General features: G+C 38.2%; 1 protein-coding gene across 4 annotated transcripts in view; it reads right to left on the minus strand.

Moving 5' to 3' along the window:
• Positions 1-7,825: 7,825 nt before the first annotated feature.
• Positions 7,826-26,205, minus strand: part of USP10 (ubiquitin specific peptidase 10) — a 55,026-nt gene continuing 36,646 nt past the window's right edge. For 3 of the 4 annotated variants that reach the window (XM_075766012.1, XM_075766013.1, XM_075766015.1), the window contains 9 exons: positions 24,857-24,966; positions 24,320-24,375; positions 22,853-22,956; positions 21,981-22,080; positions 20,508-20,688; positions 16,816-16,981; positions 11,843-11,987; positions 10,849-10,914; positions 7,826-8,333 (listed from right to left, as the gene is read on the minus strand). In XM_075766012.1, the coding sequence (XP_075622127.1) occupies positions 8,146-8,333; positions 10,849-10,914; positions 11,843-11,987; positions 16,816-16,981; positions 20,508-20,688; positions 21,981-22,080; positions 22,853-22,956; positions 24,320-24,375; positions 24,857-24,966 (1,116 nt within the window). In that variant the 3' untranslated portion in view covers positions 7,826-8,145. The remainder of the gene's footprint in view (positions 8,334-10,848; positions 10,915-11,842; positions 11,988-16,815; positions 16,982-20,507; positions 20,689-21,980; positions 22,081-22,852; positions 22,957-24,319; positions 24,376-24,856; positions 24,967-26,205) is intronic. The other variant, XM_075766014.1, reaches the window with a different exon arrangement.

Here is a 26,205-nt window from a genome sequence, read left to right on the forward strand (position 1 = left end):
ACTGTGAAAGGAAACGATTGAGCAAAAGACAAGCTGAGAGTTCCTTCTTTATTTTTTAAGTAAACAGGAAAAAATAAACCAGTGTCATAAGTAACAACATGAATGTATTACAGCACCTCTGCTGCCCCGGTGCCAGCCCGCGGCGGGATGCTGCGGTGCCCGAGCGCCCGGAGTGAGCGGGTCCAGGCATCACCACCCACGGGTGGCCCTTGGGGTCCCCATCCGGCAGCACTGATGGGTCGGCACATCTGCTGGCACACACCTGGGGTGACCCAGCCCCCCCCCCGGGGTGTTCCCCTGCGGAGGGGGCACCAGCACAGAAGCAGAGGGGCACCCATCTCCCGGCTTTGGCATATCCAGGTGAAACAGCTATAGTTTTTCCAAGTCCACTGTCTAGTCCTCTCTCCAAAGTTCTTGTATAATCAAGTTCTTGAATAATCCTTCCATTCTTCTAAACAGTCAATATTTATTTCTTTGAGCAAAACACCAACCCAGTTAATTTACTGTTTACAAGAAGGAAGCTTACAAGATACTCAGCCGCTTGTTTAAACCCCAGCAGCGCTCAAAAAGCAGAATGACATTTATCAAACTTGTTCAACAGCGCGTGAGCAAAGCGGCAAATATTGGCAGCCGAGGGAGCAACGCCACTGAGCAAACAAACCCCCGAAACCAGCTCCAAGACGTATCTACTGATTTAATCTCTTCCACTATTTTCATGACAATTTTTTGAGAAGTAGCAGATTCTTATCACTTTGGGGTGTATCTTCAGCTTTGTTTCTGGTCTGCAGCCAAGTTGCTGCTGGGACGTGGGGGAGCCAGTCCTCCCCAGTCAGTTCCAGTCCTGTAGCCCAGTACGGCCACGACACCCTTTCTGGCTGCTCTTCCTCACTGGCCACATTCTCCCAGCTGTATTTACAAAGAGTTTCTATTTACTTCAAAACAAACTGTGTATGTGAACCGACAACATATGGTCCATCATTTGGACCTGGCACTTCTACCCTGCTAAGAGTGATTCGGTGCAATTTGGGCAGCTCAGTCCCAAAACAGCTCAGGTGCTGCCACCAACACGGGCAATTCAAAGACCACACAGATCTGGGTTTCCTTTAAAATCCCTGTATCCTTCTCTCTTTTTCTCTTGCTCCTCTGATTCCCTCTGGATCGATGAGTTTGCTGTATTTGCAGAAGGCTTATTTCATCAACTGAAAGATGCTGCAGCCCCCAGTTTCCTAATTTCCCCAAATAACGAGGGCCAACAGCGGTGAATCCCCCGCACAGGCTGCCACCCTGAAACCACGCAGCTCCACAGCCCTGACTCACGGCCCGCAGAAGGTGCTATTCGCTCCAGTTACCAGAAAGTTCTCATTAACTCATTTTAAATCTCACATACCGACATACAAATGACTTCCAGATCTCAGAGAAATCCAGTATTTTGTAATCTCCGCAAATGTTCCTATGGGAAACTAATCCCTGCAGGGTGGTGAGGGCTGTCTGACTTCTCCATCAACCCTGCTGCTTTACAAAGATTTGATTTTTTTATGTATTTGTTAATATGCACCAGTATGGTTTCACTGTACCAGTCATACATGGCACACGGTTGTGCTTAGGGATGAGCACAGCCCGGAACGAGACTCTTTATCCACCTCATTTTGTCTCGAGTCAGCAGTTTCAGGTCATACATTTGACCAAAGCCAAAACAATCAGAAGTTACTTTTAATCATTCAGCGTTATTACCGCCTTGATTATAACGTCTCCATTTCATATGTGGTAAAAGCCACATAAAGCAGGCTGCATATGTAAGTATATATTAGGAGAGAAGGGTTTTAATGTAATAGCCAATGAATAGGAAGAAACACAGATTTCACTATGCCCTCCTAATTGAACATGCAGACAGCATGTCTTGATTTTCAGCTTCAACTAAATTCCCCTTTATTTCCTAGTCAAATAGTAGCTCAGTAGTAACAGCACCGAGTATGCGCGGGGGCAGAGGGAAGAAGGGGCGAGAGGCTCAGAGTCGTGGTACTCACCCCTGTTACCGGCTGGTTTTGGCTCCTGCTCCAGAGCAGAGGGAGTACCAGGGCAGTAATGGGCATGAACAAACCCGGTGGCAACGGGAAACGTGCAGAAGCGTGGCTGTAATCACACACGACGAGAGCGTCACGGAGAAGACCAGCAGCCCGTGAGCTGCTCCCGACGGGCACCGCAGGCAGCGGCACGGCCGTGCTCGTGTTTGGGGAACCGCATCCTCGGCTGCGCTGTCTACTAATATTTCCCCTCCTGTCTGGGCTTTGTCCCTACTGGAGGATGATGCAGTAGGGTAGAGATGGCCAAAAACCCTGCTGTGGCCGTCCTGCCCCCCCGCAGGGGACGAGCTGAAGATGCTCCAGACTCCTGACCCTGCGGCACGGTGCTGACTTGGCATTATCCGGAGGCTGCTCCAGCAGATGAATTAACAGCATGAGGATCCTGAATCACTGGAGTGAAAGCCAGGCATTTGTAAGATATACTCCCAAATATAACTAATATTTGGCATTGTGAACCCCTATTTATTCTTTCTCGCTACTCTCCTGTTATGGGGCAGCCCGGACTGCAGCTACCCGGGTTCATGTCCAGCTTCTTTTCCTCCTTCTCATAGTAAAGAACATTCCCCCAAGCATTTAATCTGCTGATGATATACAAGGAAAAAAACTCCCCACATAACTTCCCAAAGCCTCTGCTGTTCTGTCAGTGCTCAGGTAAAAAAAAAAAAAAAAAAAATGAGGTCAGTAAGACAAGGAAATAAGCACACAAGCAGCAATTTCAGAAATTAATTGCTGAATTTTGGGGGCGCTGCTGACCACTCTAAGCATAAGTGAAACGTGAACTGAAAACTACAAACCCCCTCACCTTGTTACTGCAGCTCACCACATCTCCTGCTTACATCTGCAGTGAGATGTTGAAACACATTTTTAAAATAATAAAGTAACGGGTACAGATCTGCAGACTGAAACAGTTCAGAAACATTAACCCAACACATTCATCTTTGGAGATTTCAGCCCGAAAGGGAGAAGGTGAATTGCAATCACAAGATCTGGAGCCATTACATCTGGTTATTTGCTAATACAAATTCTTTCAAAAAATCCTCTGGGTCATTAGAAATAGCCTGGAATAAACCCCACAGTTACAAATCCCCAACATCCTGGGAACATCTACGGCACATCAAAGGTACACTCTTCAGTAATATTCAAAACAAGAGAGATTTATAGCAGATTTATGAAGATAAACCCCTTGCCGACAGCCCGGGAGCTCCCCGAAGTCCAGGCAGTGATTTTTGGCAGCAGCGTTGGAGCTGCAGCACCAGGAAAGCCAGATGTGCCACCACTGCCCTCTGCTGCAGCGCGGCCCCGGGGCCCTCCCGCCTCGCCTCGCCGCACCTCGGGGGGATATGGTGGAAAACATAACAGTTTCTTAATTAAAACCCACACAACATCCCCCCCACCCCCAGATACCTTGGGCTTTTGATAATCTTTCCCCCCACCCCATCAAATCATCCCCCCCCCCCCCCAGACCTGGCTTATAGCTTAAGATTTTTCTACCAGCCTTTTGGACTCGCACATCCAAAGTTTCTAGTTTTGAAAACTTTAGGTCTTAATGTGCATTTTTTAAAAAAAACCAACAAAAAACCCCAAAAAACCCACAAACCAAACCACAAACCAAACGTTTCTTACAACCCGGTTTAAACATCAGTAAACAACCACCAGATTTGTGGTGTATTGGGGGGGAGGGGGGTGCGTGTCTGTGCATGTCTTGGGTGTTTTTTTCTTTTACATAATCACTCGCAGACAAAGAAAATAATCAAAAGGCTGCAAAATCCTTGTTTTGCAATAATGGGAGGAGTTTAATACAGAAAATAAAAAAAATTGTGGTTATGTGTTCGTATCATACTGTTGCCACATACTTCTTACTCTTCCTTTGAGTAATACACTGCAGAAGACAGATTTTAGCAACAAGTGCATTTGTAATATCCTTAGTGAAAAATAAAAACAATTAATACCATCTGAACAATTTCATTTCATACTATGAGACGATTTCAACACTTGGTGGGGCTTTTTTTTTTTTTTGATCTGGTGATTACTCATTGCCGTTTCTTTAAAATAATTAATAACATTTGTAACCTGTTCGCAGCAAGCGAAATGTCGAACTGAGTGTACAGAGTGAATTACATTTTTACCCCTCTCACCTTCTCTGATCCTGACAACTTTTATTACGACTATACAGGTCTTTTATGAACAGGAAAGGTCTAGGTCGTATACCAGAACTTGAGTTGTGGTATAAATTCCTTTTCTATTCTTCAACCCCAGGGGGTAACGCACAGGACATGGGAAAAGCCCTCGGAGGTCCCACAGCTGCAAAGGGATGCAAAACCACAGGTCTCGACACCAAAACCCTCCTGATAGCAAAAAATATTGAATAGGATGTTCTTACGACCAAGCCTGTATTAGCTAAAACTATATTAGGTGATTAAACTGTAATTTAAATACTGTAACATTAATCCATCACATATGCAGCAACTCTAAGCAAACCTCCGAAGTGCAAGCACAGCTAAATGAAATAACGGTATCTCATTAATTGCACACCAGTTCGTTCTTTCTCATCCTACTCTTCATTTCTTCCTCCTCCTCTCTTCACTTTACCCTTTTAAAGCTGTTTCTGCTGTGCTGGACTCCACTGGAAACCGCTCATCACAAAGAGGCGTCCACTCCTGGTCGAACCTCGTCGTTTCTGAAGTTGATGAGTTACCTACAACCAAGAAGACTCGTTTCGTTATTCACAGCAAGACTCAGACTCACACACCATTTCCTTTCCAAAAGAGAGCAGAAAACAAGACTTCAGACAGCAAAAAGTTGAACTTTATTTCATTGCACATTGCCAGGTCCTGGGAAAGGCTTGCAGGGCATCCCCCAAAAGGTAGAGGTATTTTATTCCACTTGTATTTTTAATATACCTGTATTAAGATGTCTTTAAATAGTATAAGCTTTCTGGAAGAAAATCCTTCACTGTTGAGTGTACTGTTAGTGCAGGAGCAGACCAACAGCATGGGACCAACTTGTTTCTACCAAACACACCTGACATCCAACTGCAAACATAAACCTGTAATTTTTGAGTAACATGGGTCAAAACTCACCAGCCAACCATCTTCTCCATTCAAAACCAAAGTTAACTGCAAGGAACCTGGTATCAAATAATGTATTCATTACTCATCACCTGCAGTTTTATCTGGAATATTCTGGTAAGCCTGCATTATCAGAAACGTACCCTTTTCACAATCCACTGGAGATACAGGTAAATACTCAACACAGTCACAAGAAAAAAAAAAAAAAAGATTTCTGCAGTACAGAAACTAATTCAACCAGGGTACAGACACAGGACGTGAATAATAACCACCACAGAACAGCAATTTCAAAATCTGGGTTCTTTCCTATTTTGAACAGCCCCCGCCCCAATTTCAAATTCAAAGCAGAACCAACGTCTCACCAGCGCTGACTGGTGCCAGGGGAATTCCCGTCACGGGCAGCGCCGCACCGGGAAGCCCTTCGGCAGCCCCAGCCCTTCGGCAGCCCCAGCTTCGGGGCACCCTGCCCACTCAGCAGCCAGGAGCTGAGGTTTTCCCTGCAACCGGCCAAAATCAAAACAAGCTTTGGACAGAAAATTATTTCTGAGTTGGTGGCACGTCACCAAAATCAAGAACTGTCTCAGTCACCATTTTCAGAGTAGAAAATACTAATAAAATTTACTGATCAACAAAAAAATAACTATACATTTGGATATCCAAAACAACTGACAAAATACCGTAAAATTTTCTCAGTATCAGGATTGTGGTTGTGATATAACATTACCTAGTAATTCAGGAAAGAAGATCACTCATCAGAAGATCACTCAACGTTGAGCAGGGAGCCCAGAACCACCCCAAACACTCACCCCAGCTCTGACGCACCGCTGGAGCCCCAGGCAGCACACTAATTCCCGACAGGAACAGCATCGGCAGGAGCAGTTCACACGCAGGGAAAGCCCAAGTTCTCCACCATCTGATGAGAGGGCAGCAGAGTCAGCGGGCAGATCAGGAAGGCTTTCTTCAGCAGCTTTTCCTCCTCACCCAACACCCGGGCAAGTCAGAGGAGTTTTATTTTGGCTGCAGGAGCCGCACATCCACAATTGCCCCACACAATGAAATGGTGTGAACTGCAACCACGATTCAACACCTCACCTCTAGCTCCTTCCAGGAAACAGCCGAGAGCGGCCTTCCCGACGCCTGTGCAGTCACTGACTGCTGTTTCACTTGGGCAGGAAAATGCAAGAGGGAAGCCCGTGTCAACGGGGACGAGCTGAACCCCAAAGGTCTTCACAGGGCTGCTTCCTTCTCCTGAAAAAGTTAATTGTCCTTTCACTGAAGACCTGCACCCATCTCCTGGACAGACAGGCCAAAGTACAATGAAATGAGCAGTTTAAAGAAGCATTGAAGGAATTTATTGGAACACAGTACCTGTAAAATTAATGCAGCTAATTTTACTTCCACAGCTTTGCGGAAAATAACTTTTTTTCTCTAAATGTCACCTTAAAAAAAGGTGAACAGTATTTGGTCAGAGTATGTGCAATTCAACCTTTTACTGACAGTCCGTGTTAAAATTAGCCCTGTTTCACTGACAACAATTATAGCGCTTCTCCAACGATGCAATAAACACATAAACCACTATCATCAAATTAAGGATTAAACAACGTATAGATTTTTTGATCATCTTCAGCAGCGGGGAAGGCAAAAGGAACTTGATCAAGGAAATATTTTTAACAAACCTTTCAATGGAAATGTCAACTGGCTAAAGAAGGGAATATTTTAGTCCAAGGCAAACAAACCAACATCTCCCTCAAACCCAACCGTGCAGGGCTTTCTGGCGGGGTGTCGAAGGGATTCCATTCCCTCCTGGGGCCGACGGGTGCTCAGCCCTGAAGCACCACGTCCCAGGTACGAGCCCTGCACTGGTTGTGTAGCTGTTCTGGGCTGACCGACCTCCTCTCCCTCTCCTCTCAAAGCCGAATGGGAACATTTCTGAAGTTTCAAGGAGGTATAAAACACAAAATCATCTGCCCTTCATCTCGGGAACACTATCTACACGTTGTAAAAGCGCTACATAGCAATTTTTCAAGTTTCTGAGGGTAGAATTTACACTGGAGGAAAGACAAAACCCACACACACACACCTTAAACCAACTTTGTGACTTTTATTGATGGGCGACAACTTTATACTTCTAGATATCACTAAACTGTGTACAATTAGGAACTCAACATTATAGGAGAGCAGACAGCAAAATTAAACAAAGCAGACTTAAAGAAATATCAATCTTAATTATTTTGCCCATTTTTCTTTTAATTTCATGTACACAGAAGCATAAATGCAGTTTGAAATTTCTTAATAGCAATAAAGTTACAATCACCCATCTATATAGACTAACATCTTAACTCCAAATATTTGATCTGCAATGTGTACTTAAGCAGTTTCTCATCGCACAATTATTAAAATGTGTCTTCCTATTAGGAACCAGCAACTCTGCATTTTGTACGTTTGTACATCTTTTTGAAGCACACAGGACCGTCTCCATCTCATACACATCGGCTCATATTTTACCACTTATCAAAAACTATTGGGGAAGCAGAGAGCGCTTTTTATTTTTTTTATTTTTTTTAATTTTTTTACTTAAGTAAAGATAAAACATTTTCACAGAAATCTACAAGTTCTGTTGCTGGTGCAGGGTTTTCTTCTACTACGCAATTAGAAAGTGGGAATCAAATGCAAATCCCCTTTTATTATCTTAGGATTCAGCATTAACTCAGATTTTTTTTTTTTTTTTTTTTTTTTTTGTACTTTTGTGATTAATAAGACTGAGTCTTTCAACCAAGTGACTTCATTCTGCAAGGTCAAAAGTCAACACAAACTATGTTGTGCACAAACCCAAGGTAGTTTCCTTTATCACTCTATCCCATAGTTGCAAGGGAAAAAAAAAGAAAAAAAAGAAAAAAGATTCACTCAAAAGAGCATTTACAGGAGAAAAAAAGTTAGTGATAGTTGGCGTTCTACAAAGCAGGTATCTTGCACACACAGCGTAAAAGGGAAAAGTTTCACAGCAGGTCAACTCGGCGGTAGTACAGGAGGTAGGCTGTGCGTTCTGCAGACGGCTTCACCACCTGGTACTGATTTATCACTTTGACTGCCTGGTCATCGATGCGTAACCAGCCGTTTAGACCAATTTGGAAGACGTCCGTAGTGTAATGGCCACCAGTTGCGCTGTTTCCATGATGATAGACAACTGCAACGAGAAATTCATGATGCACATATACACTATACCTAGATAAATACCCACTGAAAAAGTAAATCAAGAAAAAAAAAGTCACATACTGCTTTCTTCCAAGACTCGTTAAGCATTTATTGCTCATGTGCTTACATTTGACACTAAACTTTAACCAAAACCTCCAATTATAAACCTGCGCAACTGACAATGCTATTCATTCAGAGGAAGATCTTACTCAAACCTTTAGAACTGTCTTTGCAAAATCTAAATTTAGCTCAATACCATTAGGTCTACATTACCTTAAAAAAATGCAAAATAATTTGTAATATTAGTAATGTTTCTCCAGCATACAAAATCTCATTATTCTAAAAGGATGTTTAAGTAAAATGAGAATTAAAAGCATCAAATTGTGTGTTAGAACATCCTAGAGGATTCCCTGGGAAGGATTCGCTTCACAAAGGCTACTTGCAACCGTGCAGCATGCCCTTCAGACCTTCCAATGCTTAGTGAGGTACTCAAAGCTACACATTTGCTCTGCCTCCTGATGACAACAGTATTTTACTGAAACTATTTATATTAAAAAAAACCAATAAGGTAAGACTATGTAGAAGGTCACTAAAAAAAAATCATGCAAGACTATGGAGTATTCTATATGGCAAAAAAACCCGTAAAACTTTCCTTAATGCAAAAAAAAAAAAAAACTTTGAAGATAAAACATGCCATGCCATTAAGCAACCAAATTACATTGATTACAAATGTAAGTTATTCCCCTCTGAGCATTCTTTAATTTTTTCTCAACTATAATTCTATTCTGACAACAGGTTCTACTGAAGTACTCATCTATGAGTTTCACAATTATTAGTTCTTGGTAACCTCCTGAACAAAATTGTGAATGGAGTACTCTGATGAACTGCTAATACTGCTACTTCTGAGAGAGACTCAAACTGGCTTCTTTCCTGAGTTATCTCCGTTGTCAGAAGCATTCTGCAGAAAAGATGTCTCGGCTCTCCTTGCCCAAACCCAAAACTTAATGCTGAGCTCTCGGTGCTAGGTGTGACAACCACCTCCAAATGGAAGAGATCTTTTATGTATGTAATTCTAAGGATGTGTACAAGAAATTATATTTTAACTCCTAGGAACATGTGAGCCCTAACCATATACTTAACAAGCATGAATAAAAAACTGAAAGAATTGCTGTATTTGACACGAGAGCAGAAGTATACAATTATGAAATTGTTTACACTCCTTCAGACTAGAGCCACACATCAAGCTTACTCAGATTTTCTTCACGCTTCTAGGAAAATAAACATTTTATAATAACTTAAGCAAAGCAAAAAGGCAGAACATACTACATCTACAAATTTTGAGGAATTTAGGAAATGATTTTTTTACAGTAGCTTCAACTTGAAATATTGCTTTAAAATTTATTGTTAATTAGGCAAATCCTGGATGATATCTGAAACATAATTCTTTAAAAGCTTATTTGTTAATTTAAAATTCTTCTCACAAGCTCAGCTTCTGTGGATGAGAAGTCCTAGACTGACAGAAGACTGAAGTATTGTACTTTTCCATAGAAGGAGTTCAAAAAAAGTTACCGCAGTAACACATTGTCTTCCAGCCACCTTAAATATGCTGCCTAAACTGGTCCTGTGAAAACCACTATCAATTAAAAGAAAAAATTTAAAATTACACTGCCAGAAACAGTCCTGAATTTCCACAAGAGACAGGTACGTTATTTCCTTCTGCAACTTCAGCGGTCACAAAACTGGATCCAAGCCACCAAGTCACGTAAGGCCACCACTACCAGCACAGATTTGGTGATGTAGAAGTTAAGACCTCCGGTTCTCCAGTTTATTACTTTCTCCTGACGCCAACATAAATAAGCAGGTGCAAATCGTAAACTGTGTAGGAGTATTAAACTTCAGGAAATTCATTACTGCCCAGAGACTGTTTTGTTCAATATTAAAATGCTGCTTCTGAACTCTTACATGAGCTTCTAATCTTAACCACCACTTTAGGTATTTTGTATACATTGCAGACGCTCTTCAAAACATCATTTCCTTACACAAAAATCATCACCTCCTCCAAGTTAAACTTTTCCACCTACAATTTGCTATTCATACCCTGCCAGCGATACTCATCTTGAGGGTTCAAAAGGGATGCAAAACCAGCATTCAAACAGCCACTTCAAAAGACATTTGAAACATTATTCTGAGAATATGTGGTATATTTTAGGCATAGTTATGTTACAGCTGTACTTCAGCTTCTGCTGATATTTCTCAGGGTGGATCTGTTACAGAACTCTGGTTTTGCACGAGCTTCAAGCTGGATCAGTCAGATATACAAATAAAGATATATCAATACAGGTGTATATGCACACATGCAAGAAATCACTAAATATAAGAATCTGACACCCACAAGATACTTCCGTCTAATATATTTTATATAATCCAGGAAACTCCAGTGTTTCTAGAATTCTATATGCAGAATTTGTATTTGCAATACAGGGACTAGAGGCATATAGATAAAATACCTGCAAAGAGCCGGTAGGTTCTTTGGCCTTTAAAAATTTTACTTTTCACACCAGGAGATAGTAGCTCTGGAGGAGGGAAAAAAGTCACAAAGGCAATAATTAGCAAATTTAGAAATTCAATTTCAAAGGGATCAATTATTTCTAAGAGAAACCCACAGTACCATAATTTAATTAAAATGTCTTCTGCAGCCTTTAAAGCATGGTCAAAGGTTCTGATACTCAGTTTTGCTGACACTAACATTTACAGAAGGTTCAAAACTACCACCAAAAAAAAAAGGGGGGGGGGCAGGGAAATCAGACTATTCATTTCTTGCCCTGGCATTCCTGTTGTCAGACAGTGACAAAAATCAGTTTCAGATTCTAAGATATACTACAACCAGCTTTGTCAGTCAAGGCAAATTGAACCAGTACTACAAATATCCATTCTTTAAAGAATTTTTAAAATAAAACACTAACTAAAAGTGTACTGTCTGACAAAGTATTTATTTCACCTGAGACATAAGCAATCATTATCTTTACTTTTTGCTATTTCAACTACAGGCTGGTTAACAGTCAATTTGTCAGATCAAAACAAAATGCATTTAATTTGGCAAGATTCAGATGCTGGATTATATGGAAGCTTTTACACTTTGTCAAGTCATTACCTCAAGATATTTGCTAAAAAACTTTGTTGTTTATCCTCTGAACTACAGCTTACTTGTCTGCCTTCAGGCTGCATTTTCTATAAAATGCCAGTTTTCTCTCATCAGCCACTGTTTATTACAATAATTTGCTACTGTTCTGAATGAAATCTGAGATAGAAATATCTAGTATTACTTAGTAACAGCCTTGTATAGGGACATACCCCTCATTCAACAGGATCACCTCCAATAACAACAATGGAGAATCTTGTGCACAAAGCTGGGAGCAAGGAAGAAAACAAACGCAGATATCCCCAGGAAACACATCATTATCTTTTCCCTAAAGAGAGGGGATTGTGTTCAAAAATCTTTACCTTTACTAATTTCCAGATCAACAGGATACTCAATATTCTTGATAAGCTTCTGACATCCACCAGTCTTCTCATATACAAATCGCTTGAGGTGTAAAACAAGAACAGGGGGGAGTTCTTCTAGTGTCACTCTTCGACTGATCTCCACCTAAAACATACATAGAACAAAAATGAAGAAAAACTGTAATTTTTTTGTTACCTGCTCAAAATCACTCCTTTAGAAGAGGAGTAAGTATTTAATTCAAAATACGCTAGCAGAAAAAAACCCCACAGATTTAAAAAAAAAAATAAGATAAACACTGCAATTTATGACCTAAAGCACACTGGATCTTCAACCAACGTGTTGCCTTAAAGGCAGAACCCCAGTCCCTTTTAGTAGAATGCAATGTGTTAGAATGAGCGTACTGCAGTGCTGAAAAGAGCTTGCTGGAGACTCCCCTGGAGAAACTCCTCATGACAGTTAGCTTAGCAAGCTATCATACTCTAATCAAAGGTCAGTAACTTGTAACATATGCTGCTGAATTCAGAGAACTCTGAACTGTAGAAGACAACAGCACCACATCTCAATACCTGATGCAAAAGGTTTGGAAAAAGCTATTTTCATTTCTAAACGCTGACACCTTTTTGCAGAAAGCTGAGTAGAGGGGAAAATAAGAACTAACCCAAATCACTTCTTAATTTGCAATAGGTAAATTAACGAGAGTAAAAAAAAAGAATCTCTATAAAACAAAGAAAAACTACTGAAGTATTTTGATGTAAATACCTAAATCTACATTTATCTTAAGAAATTTCATTGAACGCTCCAGGAATACTGACTGAAGCGCAAAAGCAGTATTGCAATACTTTGCTAAAAGGTTTGAATGCTGTGTTGCTTTAAAGAGTGTCCTGAGCATACCTTGCAATTCCCCACTGAAATACTAGTTTTTACACTGGACTTCTCCAGTTTTAATTGGTACTATCTTTATTCTCCCCTTCCACCATGAGAATCCTAAAACACTGTTGAAAAACACCTTCTCACAACAGTATCATTAAAGTAAAGATCTATTTGCATGGAGGATAACAACGATTAATGTATTAAGAAGAGATTAGTATGCAACAGTTCAAAAATTATTTTGCATTAACCAGAAGATATTTGTCGTTCAAGAAGTCCTCGAAAAACAAGGTGAGCTGTTAGGTAGGCTACCTAAAAATGAGGAAGCCATCATGATCAGCTGTTATGGAAGAGATCAGTAATTAAAGATTTTTCTTTCTAAAGAAGTATGTTGAGTTCTTTAAAAGGTTCTGAAAAAAATTGAAAGAGAAAAATACGAGTTATAACCTCACCTTTTTCTACCAGATATTGATTTTTATATAATTATAACCAATCTGCAAAGTTACTGTTCGAAAACCTAAAACTGAACCCAGAATTGCAGAACAAAAATGTTTTGCTTTTCCTAGAAATCATGACATAAAAAAAATTTCTCAAAATAACGGCTTTAGGTTTTTCTTCATTTTTTTTATTGAGAAAAATCTCTTTATTGTAAATCATCAGCATATTATTTTTCAATACAGGGTCTGATTATGCTAGAACCTATGAAGTGTGGAATAGAAGCTCATGGGCAAAAACTATTATCTCTTTCCAAGCTTGAAAAGTAAAACCTCTTAGGATGCTGAAGCAAGCATATTTTGTAGGGTACTTTATTTCCTCATGGATCTGAGCTGATCCAATTTAAAAGAAGTAATTCTACATTTGAAGGAGAAATAGTCTCTATAAACTGTGTAAAATTTCACCTGCATCTTAAGGGTTCAAAATATGCTCTTCTGTGTCCAAACCCCATCAAGCCCCTGGCAACAGTAGCAGCTTCACTGGGCACGGAGAGGAGATTCTGTGTTTTGTTTCTTTTTTTAAAAAACAGCAAGCCAAACAGTAAGCCTGTTCTTTTCCATTCAACAAGTACCTACTGGTGCCCACATCCTCAATTTCCAGGAAATGACATGCAGAATAAGAAGTTAGAAGGCAAACTCTGAAAGTGAGCATGAGGGTCACACAATTCTGCCATGAATTCATGAGAGCATGCATCTTTCACACATCTTAGTGTGGAAGAGCTGCTGCTTTTAGGGAGCAAATCCAGAGAGGCTTCATACAGAGGGGAAAAAAAATATGCACTTGATTCACCTGGTTATTACTAAAGATTTTCCTGTATTGAGTCTTCTAAATCTCAAATCTGAAGTCTTTGAATTCAGAGTTTTGTGCAAAAAGAACTTAACAGCTCCCAGCCCAGGAAGAGAAGATGCTGAAAAACATCACTGCAGTGGTTTAAGCAATTGGGACTTTCCACCCCCAGTAACCAAGCTGGCGTATGGGAGCAGATGAATGCACCTCAGCTGCACAGCTCCATATTAGCTTAAACCTCACATCAAAGCAGTTTTGTGTTAAGGTCCCAGACTGAGGAGCAGCAGCTGAGGGACAGGCACATGTTCTGCTGTCCTGACTATGTGAAGGGGCCCTGATTTCTGGCAGCAACGTTACCAACTAGAAGTACCACAATTGTTTGTTTAGTGAACATGAGTCAGAGCCCCAAGAAAATATTTGCAAGATCCTCAAGGAGCAGTTTGAGACCTCCAGGGGATGTGAAGACTTCTTCTAAGGGGTACATGGAAGGGAACCTGAAAAAGTAAATGAGGTAAGGCTAGCTTGTTACTCAAGAGTCTTCACTGCTGTTAGAAAACATGAGCAGGTCTGCAAATAGGAAAAAGGGACTGAAAAGAAAATCACTTCAGTGATGATAAAAATTAAGCCCTTAAAAAAAAACCTCATCAACTGATGAAATATTCAAGATTTAACAAACTGATCTGCAAGTCCAGAATGAGCCAAAACAGCTTTCTTCAAATGTTAACAAGCAAGTGAAATTGAGTCAGAAAGAGCAAGAGAATGCCACTACATTTCAAACACCTATTTTCATGCAAAATGCTTCATTATTTTAAACACTGCATGAAAATCTGACTGATCTGTTTATATTATAATACACACAATCCTCAAAATCAGCTCAAAGTGATTAAAAACAAACTTTAAGAGAAATCATTCACATATATTTGAAAGATTATTCTTTTCATATCTATTGTTTATGCCCACAACTTGTAAAGAATATAACCCAGATTGAAACAATCAGAAGACAGTAATACTTTTGAATAATATAATATGATTTTTAGCTTTATGTTGTAAGTTCCCCTTCTGTAAAATGGAGATGAAATACGTCTTCGCAATACATTTTGAAAATTACTATCGACAAAGTCCTATGTTGCTTCTACGGTCCACGTGTTCAGTGTTCTCACTACAATTTTAATACAAGAAAAGCTATTTCAACTTTTTGAAAAAAGATCTAAAAGACATTGTGAATGCTTGTATTTCCATTCAGACTGTAAAATACAAGCCAGACCAAACCTCCAGCACCTAATTTGAACACCCATTTCTTCCAAATCCCGTAATTGAACACTGGGTTGTCAGTAAAGAAGTTAAACCCATCTGCAGTAAAACTCAAAAAATGAATGACTAGCAAAACAAAAATCTATGTGGTAAATCATGATGAGCTTGCATTGCAAATGTTTCTTTCACATGGAAGACAACTGGAGAAATAAATGTTCTCTCACACTCCTGCAGAGTATACAAGGCAGACATTTCAGCTATCCATCTTCACCTTTTCAAAGAAAATGATCCATCCTTTCTTTATCTAACCATGTTCTCATTTGGAGTATTTAGAAAACTTACAGAGACAGAAATGAATGTCAGCAACTACAACTCAAGAGCCTCTTTCCATCCTGGCCTACTGAAAGAAGTTATGAATGCAAAATTTCTATCTGAACCTGGGTAAGATCAAAAAGTTTGCAGAGCTACATGAGAATATAGAATAAAATGTCCTGGTACTTATAGTCACAGGGCTTGGAGGTCTCCAAAGATCCTCCACTTCATCCCCTCTGAATCAATTATAACACCTGACTGGTGTTTCTCCAGCCTTCTCTTAAAGCAGTGAGGACAACTCTACAAGCAACACAAGTAACACCTAGTCTAGGTCCTATTCTTATTCACTGTTTGGGTATCACTGAGAAAAATCAGTCTTCTCCCTTTCAGAGCAGCCTTTGATATATTAAGTTTTACATCTGGTTCCACCTCTCTACTTCCATGTTTTTACTTCTTGATGCTTAATACCTCCTCCCCCTTATTTGTTCCTTTTACATCACAACTTTTATACTGCCATTCATTTTCACTGCTCTTTTCCAGATATTCTCCAACCACCAAGAACATGTTTCTTGAACTGATGACCTAAAGCTGAATATCGTATTACTGACAGTTGGGTTTTTTAGGGCTGTGCAGAGCAAACCAGTCAACCACACAGTGCCAAGGACAGTGAATGGAGATGTTAATGACTATTGAAAAATTTCAGATTATTAATCCAGAGACAAAGAGAGTGACCATCAGATGTTTTAGTGAGGTTCTAGATGGACTTCTACCAGGCCTACCACCAATGAATATTTTCATTTGTGATTTGTAAGTGAAACGAGTAAATCCAAATCCATCAAGGACAGCCACACAGACAACCATGCAAGTGTTCTGCTACAAGAGTGTTCTCCTTAAAGCTAGAGAGTGCTTTCAAATGATAGTCTGAAGAGCTGCTATTTTACTCATCATAGCACGTATTATTACCACAGTTCACCACGTCAATTTAATATACACTCTAGTAAAATCTCCAACTACTACATGCACTCAGAAAACTTATCTATTTACAGGCACGGTTTTATTTAAGAGTTAGTTCTCTTCCCTTTAGTGTACGTGTTCAAGTGTAATATGCTTTACAGCTGTGGGACACTTTGAAAAGGTTAGTACTTCTTTTGTTAGCATAAGTAATAGTGTTTGAGTAACTATTGGTAAAGCGAGAGTTGTATAAAAATCCTTTCAAAAGAAGTTTAGTATTTGACTGTAAAAAGGGGTCAACAGAACTCACCTCTTGCTTGGTTTTTGTGGTATAGCCCTGGACGGACTCTCTTGCCACCAGACTTTCCAACGCATCCTGAACTGTGCGTATCTTGTCTGACTGGATATCCAGTTGCAGGGTGAAGAAAGGTTGCAGTGTAGCAGACTCCTTAGAACTCTGCTGGTAAACAACAGATCTATGGAAACAAAAAAGTTAAAATGTAATAAAGCAGAGTAATTTTCAACAATACAGAATCTTCAAGAACTGACTGAAGTTTACTTTAGTAACTCAATGTATAGCTAATCCAAAACAACACAAATACAAAGATTAAGCAGAAGTTTCAACAACCTGAATCCACTTTACTGCAATTTAAATGATTTTCACATCCACCTAGAACATCCTGAATGGGATTATATTGGAATTGTTTTATTTATGCAAGGATTAAAACTGTTAGTGGATAAGCATCAAAAGTTTAAAAGAAAAATACTGAAATTTTTGATAATACATTTAGAAAGACTCACCTCCAGACTCTTTTTGCATTAAAAGTTTTGAAATTATGTTTTCCAACAGTGCAAAATACTAGTGCTTATCTAACTGCATGTTCTACTGTAAAAATTACAACTGATTCCAGGTTCTCCAATAACAATAGACAAATTTTTTAGTGACTTCACTAAGACCAATTTCACAGTGATTTTACGTTCTTTGTTTAAAATTTGCCATAGGAAGACTGGCAGTTCCTTTTGTTCTTTTGGAAAACTGGCAGCAATAATAACCTAGGGCATGGGAACATGTTTCCTGGTTCTTTGGTTTTTATTTTGATTTGAAGTACATTCAGTTGCAGCCATTAAGTAGCCTGGCTTGGTGTTCATTGTTTTGCACAATGCGACCATACACTCTTCAGCCACAATGTCACTGCACTAAGTGGATTCTTCCTCATTTTCATTTTTCTGAAACTCTGTTGAAAACTTAAAACCATCAAACATGGCTCAAGAATATTTTTTTAATTTTGAAAGCAGTACTTACATTAAAAAGCCCCAGCTGCTGTAAAAATGTGGTTTTATACAGCCAAAGAAATAATTTCTTTATTATATGGTTACGCTTGTTACAGTGCCTTACAAGGCTTGACAGTAGTAAGACAATTAACATAGCTTTAATCCATGTAGCCCTGCTGAAATTTCTCCAGGTCATATATGAAATGTTAACACGCAGGTTTACTGCCTGTACTGCAAACTCCTACCAAAAGAGCCCCTTTGACTCAGGCAAAGCCCTGAAGCACCACCAGAAAGCCAATGTGTCTTTATATTGGCAAATATATAGCCTTTAGAGGAAAGAGAGCATATGAAAAACAGTAGCATCTTTATTTCGGTTTAACACTTCCTCCTTGGCTATATTTAAGGACAAAACCTTCAACACATGGCAAGCGCAGTGTTTCAACAAACAAACCCTTCACTGTGTAAGTCTTGCTGCTTTTGGATACACTTCCGAAACCCTTTTTAAGCTAACCATTATTTAGCGCAATAATCAACAGAAAAATGCTAACAACTCCAACTGTTTTCAAGTCCATGTATTAAAGATTTAATTAATAATACCAATAACATTCTGAAAAGATAATGTTAAGGAAAAACCTTTTTAAAAAATTATTAGAAATTACATTGTAACATTTCTCAGTAAGCTATGCAGAAACCGATTTGATAGCAAAACCTTTGCTGGACTATGATTTTCTATAGCAATTTCACTTATTAGAATAATTACAAGTTTCAATTGGTCAAGGGAAAATGCATCATTTTCAATGAATAATTACTCTCGGGTACTGTAAGAACTCTAGAGTAAGAATTTTTCAGGAAAACAGGCACTGTTTTTTTTTAAGCATTGCTACCCTGCTTAAACTACAACAATGTCATTGATGTATTTTCATTTAAAATAACAGAGCATTTGACGGAACTATTTAGCAGACTTCTAACTGGGTTGTGAGCTAGCTGACATAACAAACACTTGAAATTCATACAAGCTGAAAGTCAAAAGGGACTCCTGCACATGAAGAAACCAGATCCTGATAGAACTGCATCTCTGTGCTAACACATTTAAGTCTCACATTGCTTAAGGAAGACTTTTTGGGTTTTGTTTTGGGGGTTTTTTTAAGCAATTTTTGCCTAAATAGCATTTAATAGACAATTAAAGCCTTGAGAGGACAGCCTAAAGTTTCCCAAGCCAAAAGATGCCAATTGAAACCATGTTTTCCCAGCTGCTTTTTCCGTTCCATTTTTCCAATTTCTGATGCTTTCATTCAGTGGACTTCTACTGGCAATTCTGTATTCAATCCTTCCTATCTCCACCCTCAGCCTCAGAGGATGAGGCTTTCCAACATCACAGCATGGGATACTGTTTCTGCAGTAAATTGTGTGACCTGGTTTGGAAGCTAAATAACATGGGTGTGGTGACAGCAGACAACAGATGTCGGATCGGGCCCTGTGGTTCTGTTGCTCAGTGCAAGTTTTTGCCTTTTTCCAGTATTACCCTTGCTTCATACCATTTTCTGTGGACTTCTACAAAAGACAGCTTTCTCTTGGTATTCTTAATTTAAAAACTAATGGAACCACATAGCGATCTAAACAGTTCTGACCTTAATACACAAAGGGTATTAACAATGCCTTGGGTACGTGAACATACCATCAACGTGGAATTTCATCAATACATACAAACATCTGTCTGCCAACTTCTATGGAAAATATCATTTTATTTGCCAGCTGTCTGACTCAAATCCCAGAAGAATAATTTCAGTGCATTTCACAGGCAGAAGGCACTGGCCCACATTATTCACACCTCTAGGCTGAATACCTGGCAATGCAGGGAGTCAAACACTAGCAATTAAGTGTCTGTCTCCAATGTAAAAATAATTCTTCAAGTCTAGCATTTTTGTTTTGGAATATGTTTTTAGCAAGTGTTTACCTTGCTTTCATTTTAAATTATACATTTCTCCAAACAAGTCATGAGGCTTCCTTTCCAAAAAATATTCTTTCAGTAACTTCTTTCTGCCTTCATCTGGTATCAGACCTGAATATAAGTCATGTCCCACGTTCTTTTCATTCCTGTAACTTCTTCAAGTAATTCACATTTTCCAGACTTCTTTTGCCTTAAACATTTATTAACTATTACACAAAACTTTCCTGCCTTTGGGAAGCATGTCTAAATAACCAAAGGTTTACAGTTATTTTTATTTTATTTCATTCTTTTACTGACCAGATTTAACTCTTGGCAAAATCTCACTATCCCTTAGTATCCTTACTTACTAAATGAGTCAAGTCTCCTCAGAGGTCAGAAAAATTAGGTAGCTCTAAAGTTCTTCGGCATTCTTAAGATATTACTATCAATATACAAAGCAATACGTATTTCAAACTCCTCTATATGCTGTTGAGGGCTTTTGTTCTCTAAACACTCTGTTCTTTTAAGACAGTTTAAAAGGTTCAGACTCTACAATAAGTCATACAATCATTTGATCATTGATCAATCTTTTGATCATTCTGGTCCATCTTCTGAAGTCTCTCTTGCATAAAAAAATGCTTCATGGTAGAATGTTCACCTCTCCTGAGCAAACTGTGTAACAGTCTTTTCCATCCAACTATCCAATAATGGTGAGAAGTACAGAAAACAAAGCAGAGGAAAAAGTGACCTATAAAGACAAAGCAGCCTACAGTCTCAACAACTTTGATGAAAAAATACTGTACCTTATATGACCACCAAAAATATCAGTAATTGGAGTCTGAACAAAGTCTGCCTGTCGAGTGACTGATGACTTGTTGCGAGGTCCCACTTGCTCCCACTCGTCCTCACTACCTTCCCCTTGTTCATCTTGCTCCTCTTCTTCATGAAGAGTCTGAGCCTCAGGGCCATTGGAAACCGAGAGTTCTTGAAGTGAAAAAGAAAAAAACCACCCACACTGATTTTTTTTTTTTTTTTTTTTTTACAAATAAAACATGTACACAGATAAAGAATTTGAAAGGCAAAAAAATCCAAAACAAATACTTTTCAGAGGATAAAATATTTTCATAGATCACAGATTTGAGAAAGTAAACAAGCCCAAGTATATTTCAGGGTCACTCATAGCTGGACACATTGGTGTATATTAACAGAATGCAGCTCACTGATGACTGTATGTAAACAGATGTAGTTTTCTAGCAAAGTTTGACATATTTTTAGTAGTAAATTTACGGGGTAGAAAATTAGAAAGTGAAGTGTTATTCTGGAAACATAATTATGCCATTATTAAATACAACTCCTTTTCTGCACAGATATTTTACAGGGAACCCAAAGCTTAGCAAATATTTTCTTTGCAAGTGCCACAGTCAGGAGGCTATAAACTGCACACAGCTAAAGAACAAAATATGGAATGATCATTTTATATCATAAAAAATTTATCCTAGTAAAGAGAAATTGGATAACTAGTGATCTTAATTCTACACGTGGCTAATACTTGGCTAAGACCAACAGCATTTTGTTTTTAATAGGGGACCCAAACATAAAGCTACTGTAAAATAAACCAGCATTTTACTCTGCATACAAATTCTAGTATTTCTTTCCAAGAAAATTTTCTCCAACTTTGTCAATATGAACTTTAGAATAATTTAATATGTTCTGGGTTTATATTAGATATAAATTAGCCATTAGCCTAGAAGTTTCTACTTCAAAAAAAATGGTCTTAACAGTGGTTTAAAGATCAGTGACAAAACACACGGCTGTATTTCTGAACTACTATGGAGAGAGCCAAAACCCTCAAAACAACTGCCACTGCAGGTATCAACATACCTATGCTTAACTCAATTTGAGTTGGTCTCAAACAACGCTCAGCTGAGCTCAGTAAAAATTCGTAATACAGAAATTTGATGTTTAAAAGGACTGGGTATATGAGCTATTATTATGGTCATTCAGAGTATTTACTGAATGATAATGCTTTTTCAAATACCCAGCAATACTTCAGAACAGACTAGTTTTATCCTTTGGACAGATTTTAACAAAAGATTATTTGTTGATGTCCGAGTCGCCTAAAACATGGCATTCTATCCCTGTCTCAACATCTATTCCAAACATTTCTCTGTATTACAGAATCACCACCAAAAAAGCAGAATATGCGAAAGAAATTACGTTTGCTACAAAAAAAACCCCAAACCAAAACAAACAAAAAACCCCACTAATACACTCACTTTCATTATGTGGAGAGAGAAGTTTCTTTAGGGTCAGCATTTCTTCATGTAGTCCATTGAGGATAAATCCCAAGTATTCTTCAGCATCCTCTTGCCTGCCCTGAATAAAATGTTTTTTTCAATTATTATATGGCATTTTCATGTTTTCTTTTTAACAGAAGGTTCATGACATTGAACATCTAGCTTTCTCCTATTAATTTCACTAACACACCAACTACTCAGTCTAACTGAAGTCAAGTAAAAGTTTAAATTTTATTATAACCACCCCTCATTTTTAAGCAGTTCAAAAAGAACCTATACATTAATTGATAACCTGCCATGAACAGCAAGTACAACATAAGCTTGACCTGGATACAAGCATTTCTGCATTCTTCTCAATAAAAATTCGATTTCACATGCGAGAGTTGGTTTTTTTTTTTTTGCTATTTCTTTTAAAAGTAATATTAAACGTTGCTGTCAAACCAAGGCCAAACCAAAAGATGGTTCGAACCATTATCTTTTCTTTACATTGAAACTAAACCTGAAATAGTATTTTGAAGTCTCTGTGGACCGTCAACCATTCCAAGCTGAATCCCAAGCAGAAATGAACAACTGCTCATTTCTTAACTATAAATCAGTAAGTACCTTCTTTATAAAGAGATGTTCCATTCCAATCATAATTTGTTTATTATTCTGACATATCAAACTGACTTATAAATAACATCTTCCTATAATTTAAGTCCCAAGACAGTTCAGCTTCATTATAATGGACTATCAATTAGTTGATTTCAGTGATACTTTGTCACAGAACCTGATGTATGGCTTTACTTCGTTCTAAGGACAGTGACTGCCTCGCAATGCAATCACAGAAGTCTAAGATTTGTAAGTCACACCTTTTCAGACAGACTTGACTTTATAACCGTCAAAAGTCTATAAATGTATGTAGGTTCAAAGGCAGCTCCTGGTCGGATGTCTCTCACAATTTTATCACCTAAAGCTGCAAGGCAAAGAGAAGTACATATAAATAACAATATATGCATTTTTTCTACACTGTACCTTAACGTCCTCTTCACAAATCACTAGATTTTGGAATCCAAAATTCCTTTTTATTAATAATTTTATTACAGTTTTAGTGACTCAAGCTCAGAGTTCATAAGATACAACTCTTGTCTTTTTTAAGAACATCTTACATTACCCTACATAGATTTACCGATGGTCTGGAAAAGTTAGTACTCTATGTAGTCAACACTCTGAAGATTGACAAGAATATTCATAGCCATCATGAAAGAATAATTCTGGTTCTATTTAAATTTTTATACTTAAATCCTTTATGTATTTGTAATTCTAATAGATCACTTTTTCTCACTGTAGGAAAAAAATTAAAAACCAACCAACCACCCCCCCCAAATAGTTTGACAGAATGTTCAATCTAATGGCAATACAAGGCCTCAGAAACTGTATTTGAAAACCACACAATACAATAAAATGACCTAGAAGTATAAGAAGTTGCAGAAGACAGTAAGATCTGTTTTACAGAAATAAAACTTAAGCAGCAAACCACAGAAATGTCTGAACCGTTTGGAAATCACTGGAACAACCAGCTCCTCGTGGTATTTTCTTATAATGTTACATAAACACGTTCCTGAAATTGTTTTTTTATAAGTTTGTAATACAACTGATTTGGTTTAGAGATTAAAAAAAATGAAACCTACACGGTAATTTATTTGCATCAAAAAAAAAAGTTCTATTCTTCACTAGATAATCATCACTGATCCTAAGATCTATTAGCAAGAATCATACACTTCTAAAAGTTTTCACATTGAAACAGTGCATAGGATGGGGAGGAATTAAAAGCCACGGTAACAGGTCTGCAGGCCATCTCTAACTGCTACAGAGACTTATTATGGTCCATCTTGTTCTAAATGAATGTGTTTAGTATCTTAGGAAGAATGATAGAACTGAGCAAGTTCATACATCAAACAGCTGGAAACATGTAATGAAGGGAGTAAAATACAGTGAACATCAAATGATTTTGTTAGAAAGTGCATGTTCTTAGCAGACATCTTAACAAGCTAACTTTCAATAAAAACTATTGTTATTGCTTTTGTATGTCTGATCTACTAAATAGAAGAAAAAATATAAGGTACACCACCTATGACTTCTTGAAATGAATCACCAATAAGGAAAAACATAGCACCAACAGAAAAACAGTAAGCTTTTTAAGGTATCAAGAAATCCCAAAAGTCCAAAGAGCCATGATGGGGATGAAGCACCAATATTTGAAGTCAACACAACACAGATGCTTACCCCAAACCTTTTTATCATGTTTTTAAGACTTTTCTCCTGCTATTCCCACTCACCTTGTTTTGCTTTAGGAGGTACAGGCATATTAGTGAACTCATTCATTAAACGAACACTGAAACAGAATGGAAGGAACAACTAGACATGAGCAGCAAGTTAAGATTTAGAAGGACAAATAATAAAATTAGATCACTGTCATTACCGACTGCCAAAAAAACCCAAAACAAAAATCAAAGAATATCATAAAGAACTCTGAGTAAAGTTCAGAAATAAAAATATTAACTTGATCATTACTAATGACACAAAGGTGTTAGGTTAGTTCTTGCAGCTCTCATGGTTCACCTTGCATATTAAACACTATATAAAACTGATATTCCTCAAGCAACAGGAAGTATCTTCCTTGACTAGTCAAGCAATTGTAAAATACCTAGTTCATTATAAAAACCACGTATCACCAAAAAAACCACACAAAACCCCCCCGTTCTAGATACATATCAGCCTTCAATAACTGCAGTAAACAATCATCTGTTAGATACTTCTGAATGACCTTTGTCAGGTCACAGATTTTTTTTATTTTTTTTTAGCAAGCTACTTACAAACTGTCTATCATTGGTGTTGAGGTACACGGCCGCTGTGATTTTGAATACATTGGAATGGACTTCATTAAATGATACATTGGAGGGCAAGCAACCAAGGCTTGCAGGGTCTATGCAGTGGCATTAAGGAAATATTCAGAAAATGTAATCTGCATATTAACCAAATATTCAATTATATTTAAAATTCTATGCAAAACAAAGCTAACTTTTTATTAGGTAGACCAATCCAATAACTAAATTGGAACAGATGGATGGACTTTTATCACAACATTAATAATGTACAGAAGTTATACTAAAACCCTTGGCATCTTGTAACACACAGTGATTTCACTGACATTTTAATAATGTCAAAACCTTTTAGTTAAAAGGTGAAAGAAACATTTAGTCTAGGAGCAGGAGAGGAAAAGAACTTTCACAGGAAAGACTTTTTACAATTAACAACTTGAAAAGTGGCAACTGATAACCTCCAACATGTTTTCTGAAAAGAATGGAAGAAGCCAGCTGACGGACTTCAAGTTAGAAGTGATGATTCACCCCCACAACCAAACCAAAAAAACCCGCTGTGATGTGAAACATTTTGCAGCATAAAGAAGAGTCTGGAGTACCCAGTAAGATTACAGCGTATAGTGGGAGAAAATACTTTAAAAAACATCAAAATCCATGCTACCCAGCAAGAACGGTGAACAGAGGAAATGTATTAGAATTCTGACTGGAGGGGCAGGGAAAGGACAACAAAGGCAGCGATCTCAACACCTAGAGAGAAGTATTAACTTGATCCCTACAGTGTTTCAAAAATTGAGCTAATACATACAATCAGATGAGTTAACCTGCAGAACTGGTTACGTAAGGTAAAAGCTGATGGTTAAAGCAGAATCACTGGTCTGAAAACAGGTTGTTAGGTTCTGCAATGATCAGTCTTGAAATTAGTCAAGCAGCTAAGTAAAAGCATCCTAATTGTCACTTGCAGTGAGCCACTGCTTAACACAGGAGATACAGATATTTTCATTAAAAAAGGTATTATTAATAACTGACGTAATACAGCACCGAAGAAGGAAGATTTGTTACCCAAGATGAAAGTGCAGGGAAATGCACTTCTAATACATGAAGAGTAAGCTAATCTTCCATCCTGTTCGAAAAGGATTATTTTAAACACTGCATTTACACAGATGCTATGATAGCGACAGCCTGCTCAACAGAAAAGCAAATGATCTGCCTACCAAATTGTCAAAACAAAGCCTAAAAGTAAGAATAGTTACTTCAAGTACAAAAGATAAATAACCACTTAAGTTATGCACAAAGAGTTATAAGTAAACATAACTAGAAATTAAAGAGAAAGTTACAGTCCTGAA

Source organism: Balearica regulorum, chromosome 13 (genome assembly GCF_011004875.1).
Source record: "Balearica regulorum gibbericeps isolate bBalReg1 chromosome 13, bBalReg1.pri, whole genome shotgun sequence".
NCBI lineage: Eukaryota > Metazoa > Chordata > Aves > Gruiformes > Gruidae > Balearica > Balearica regulorum.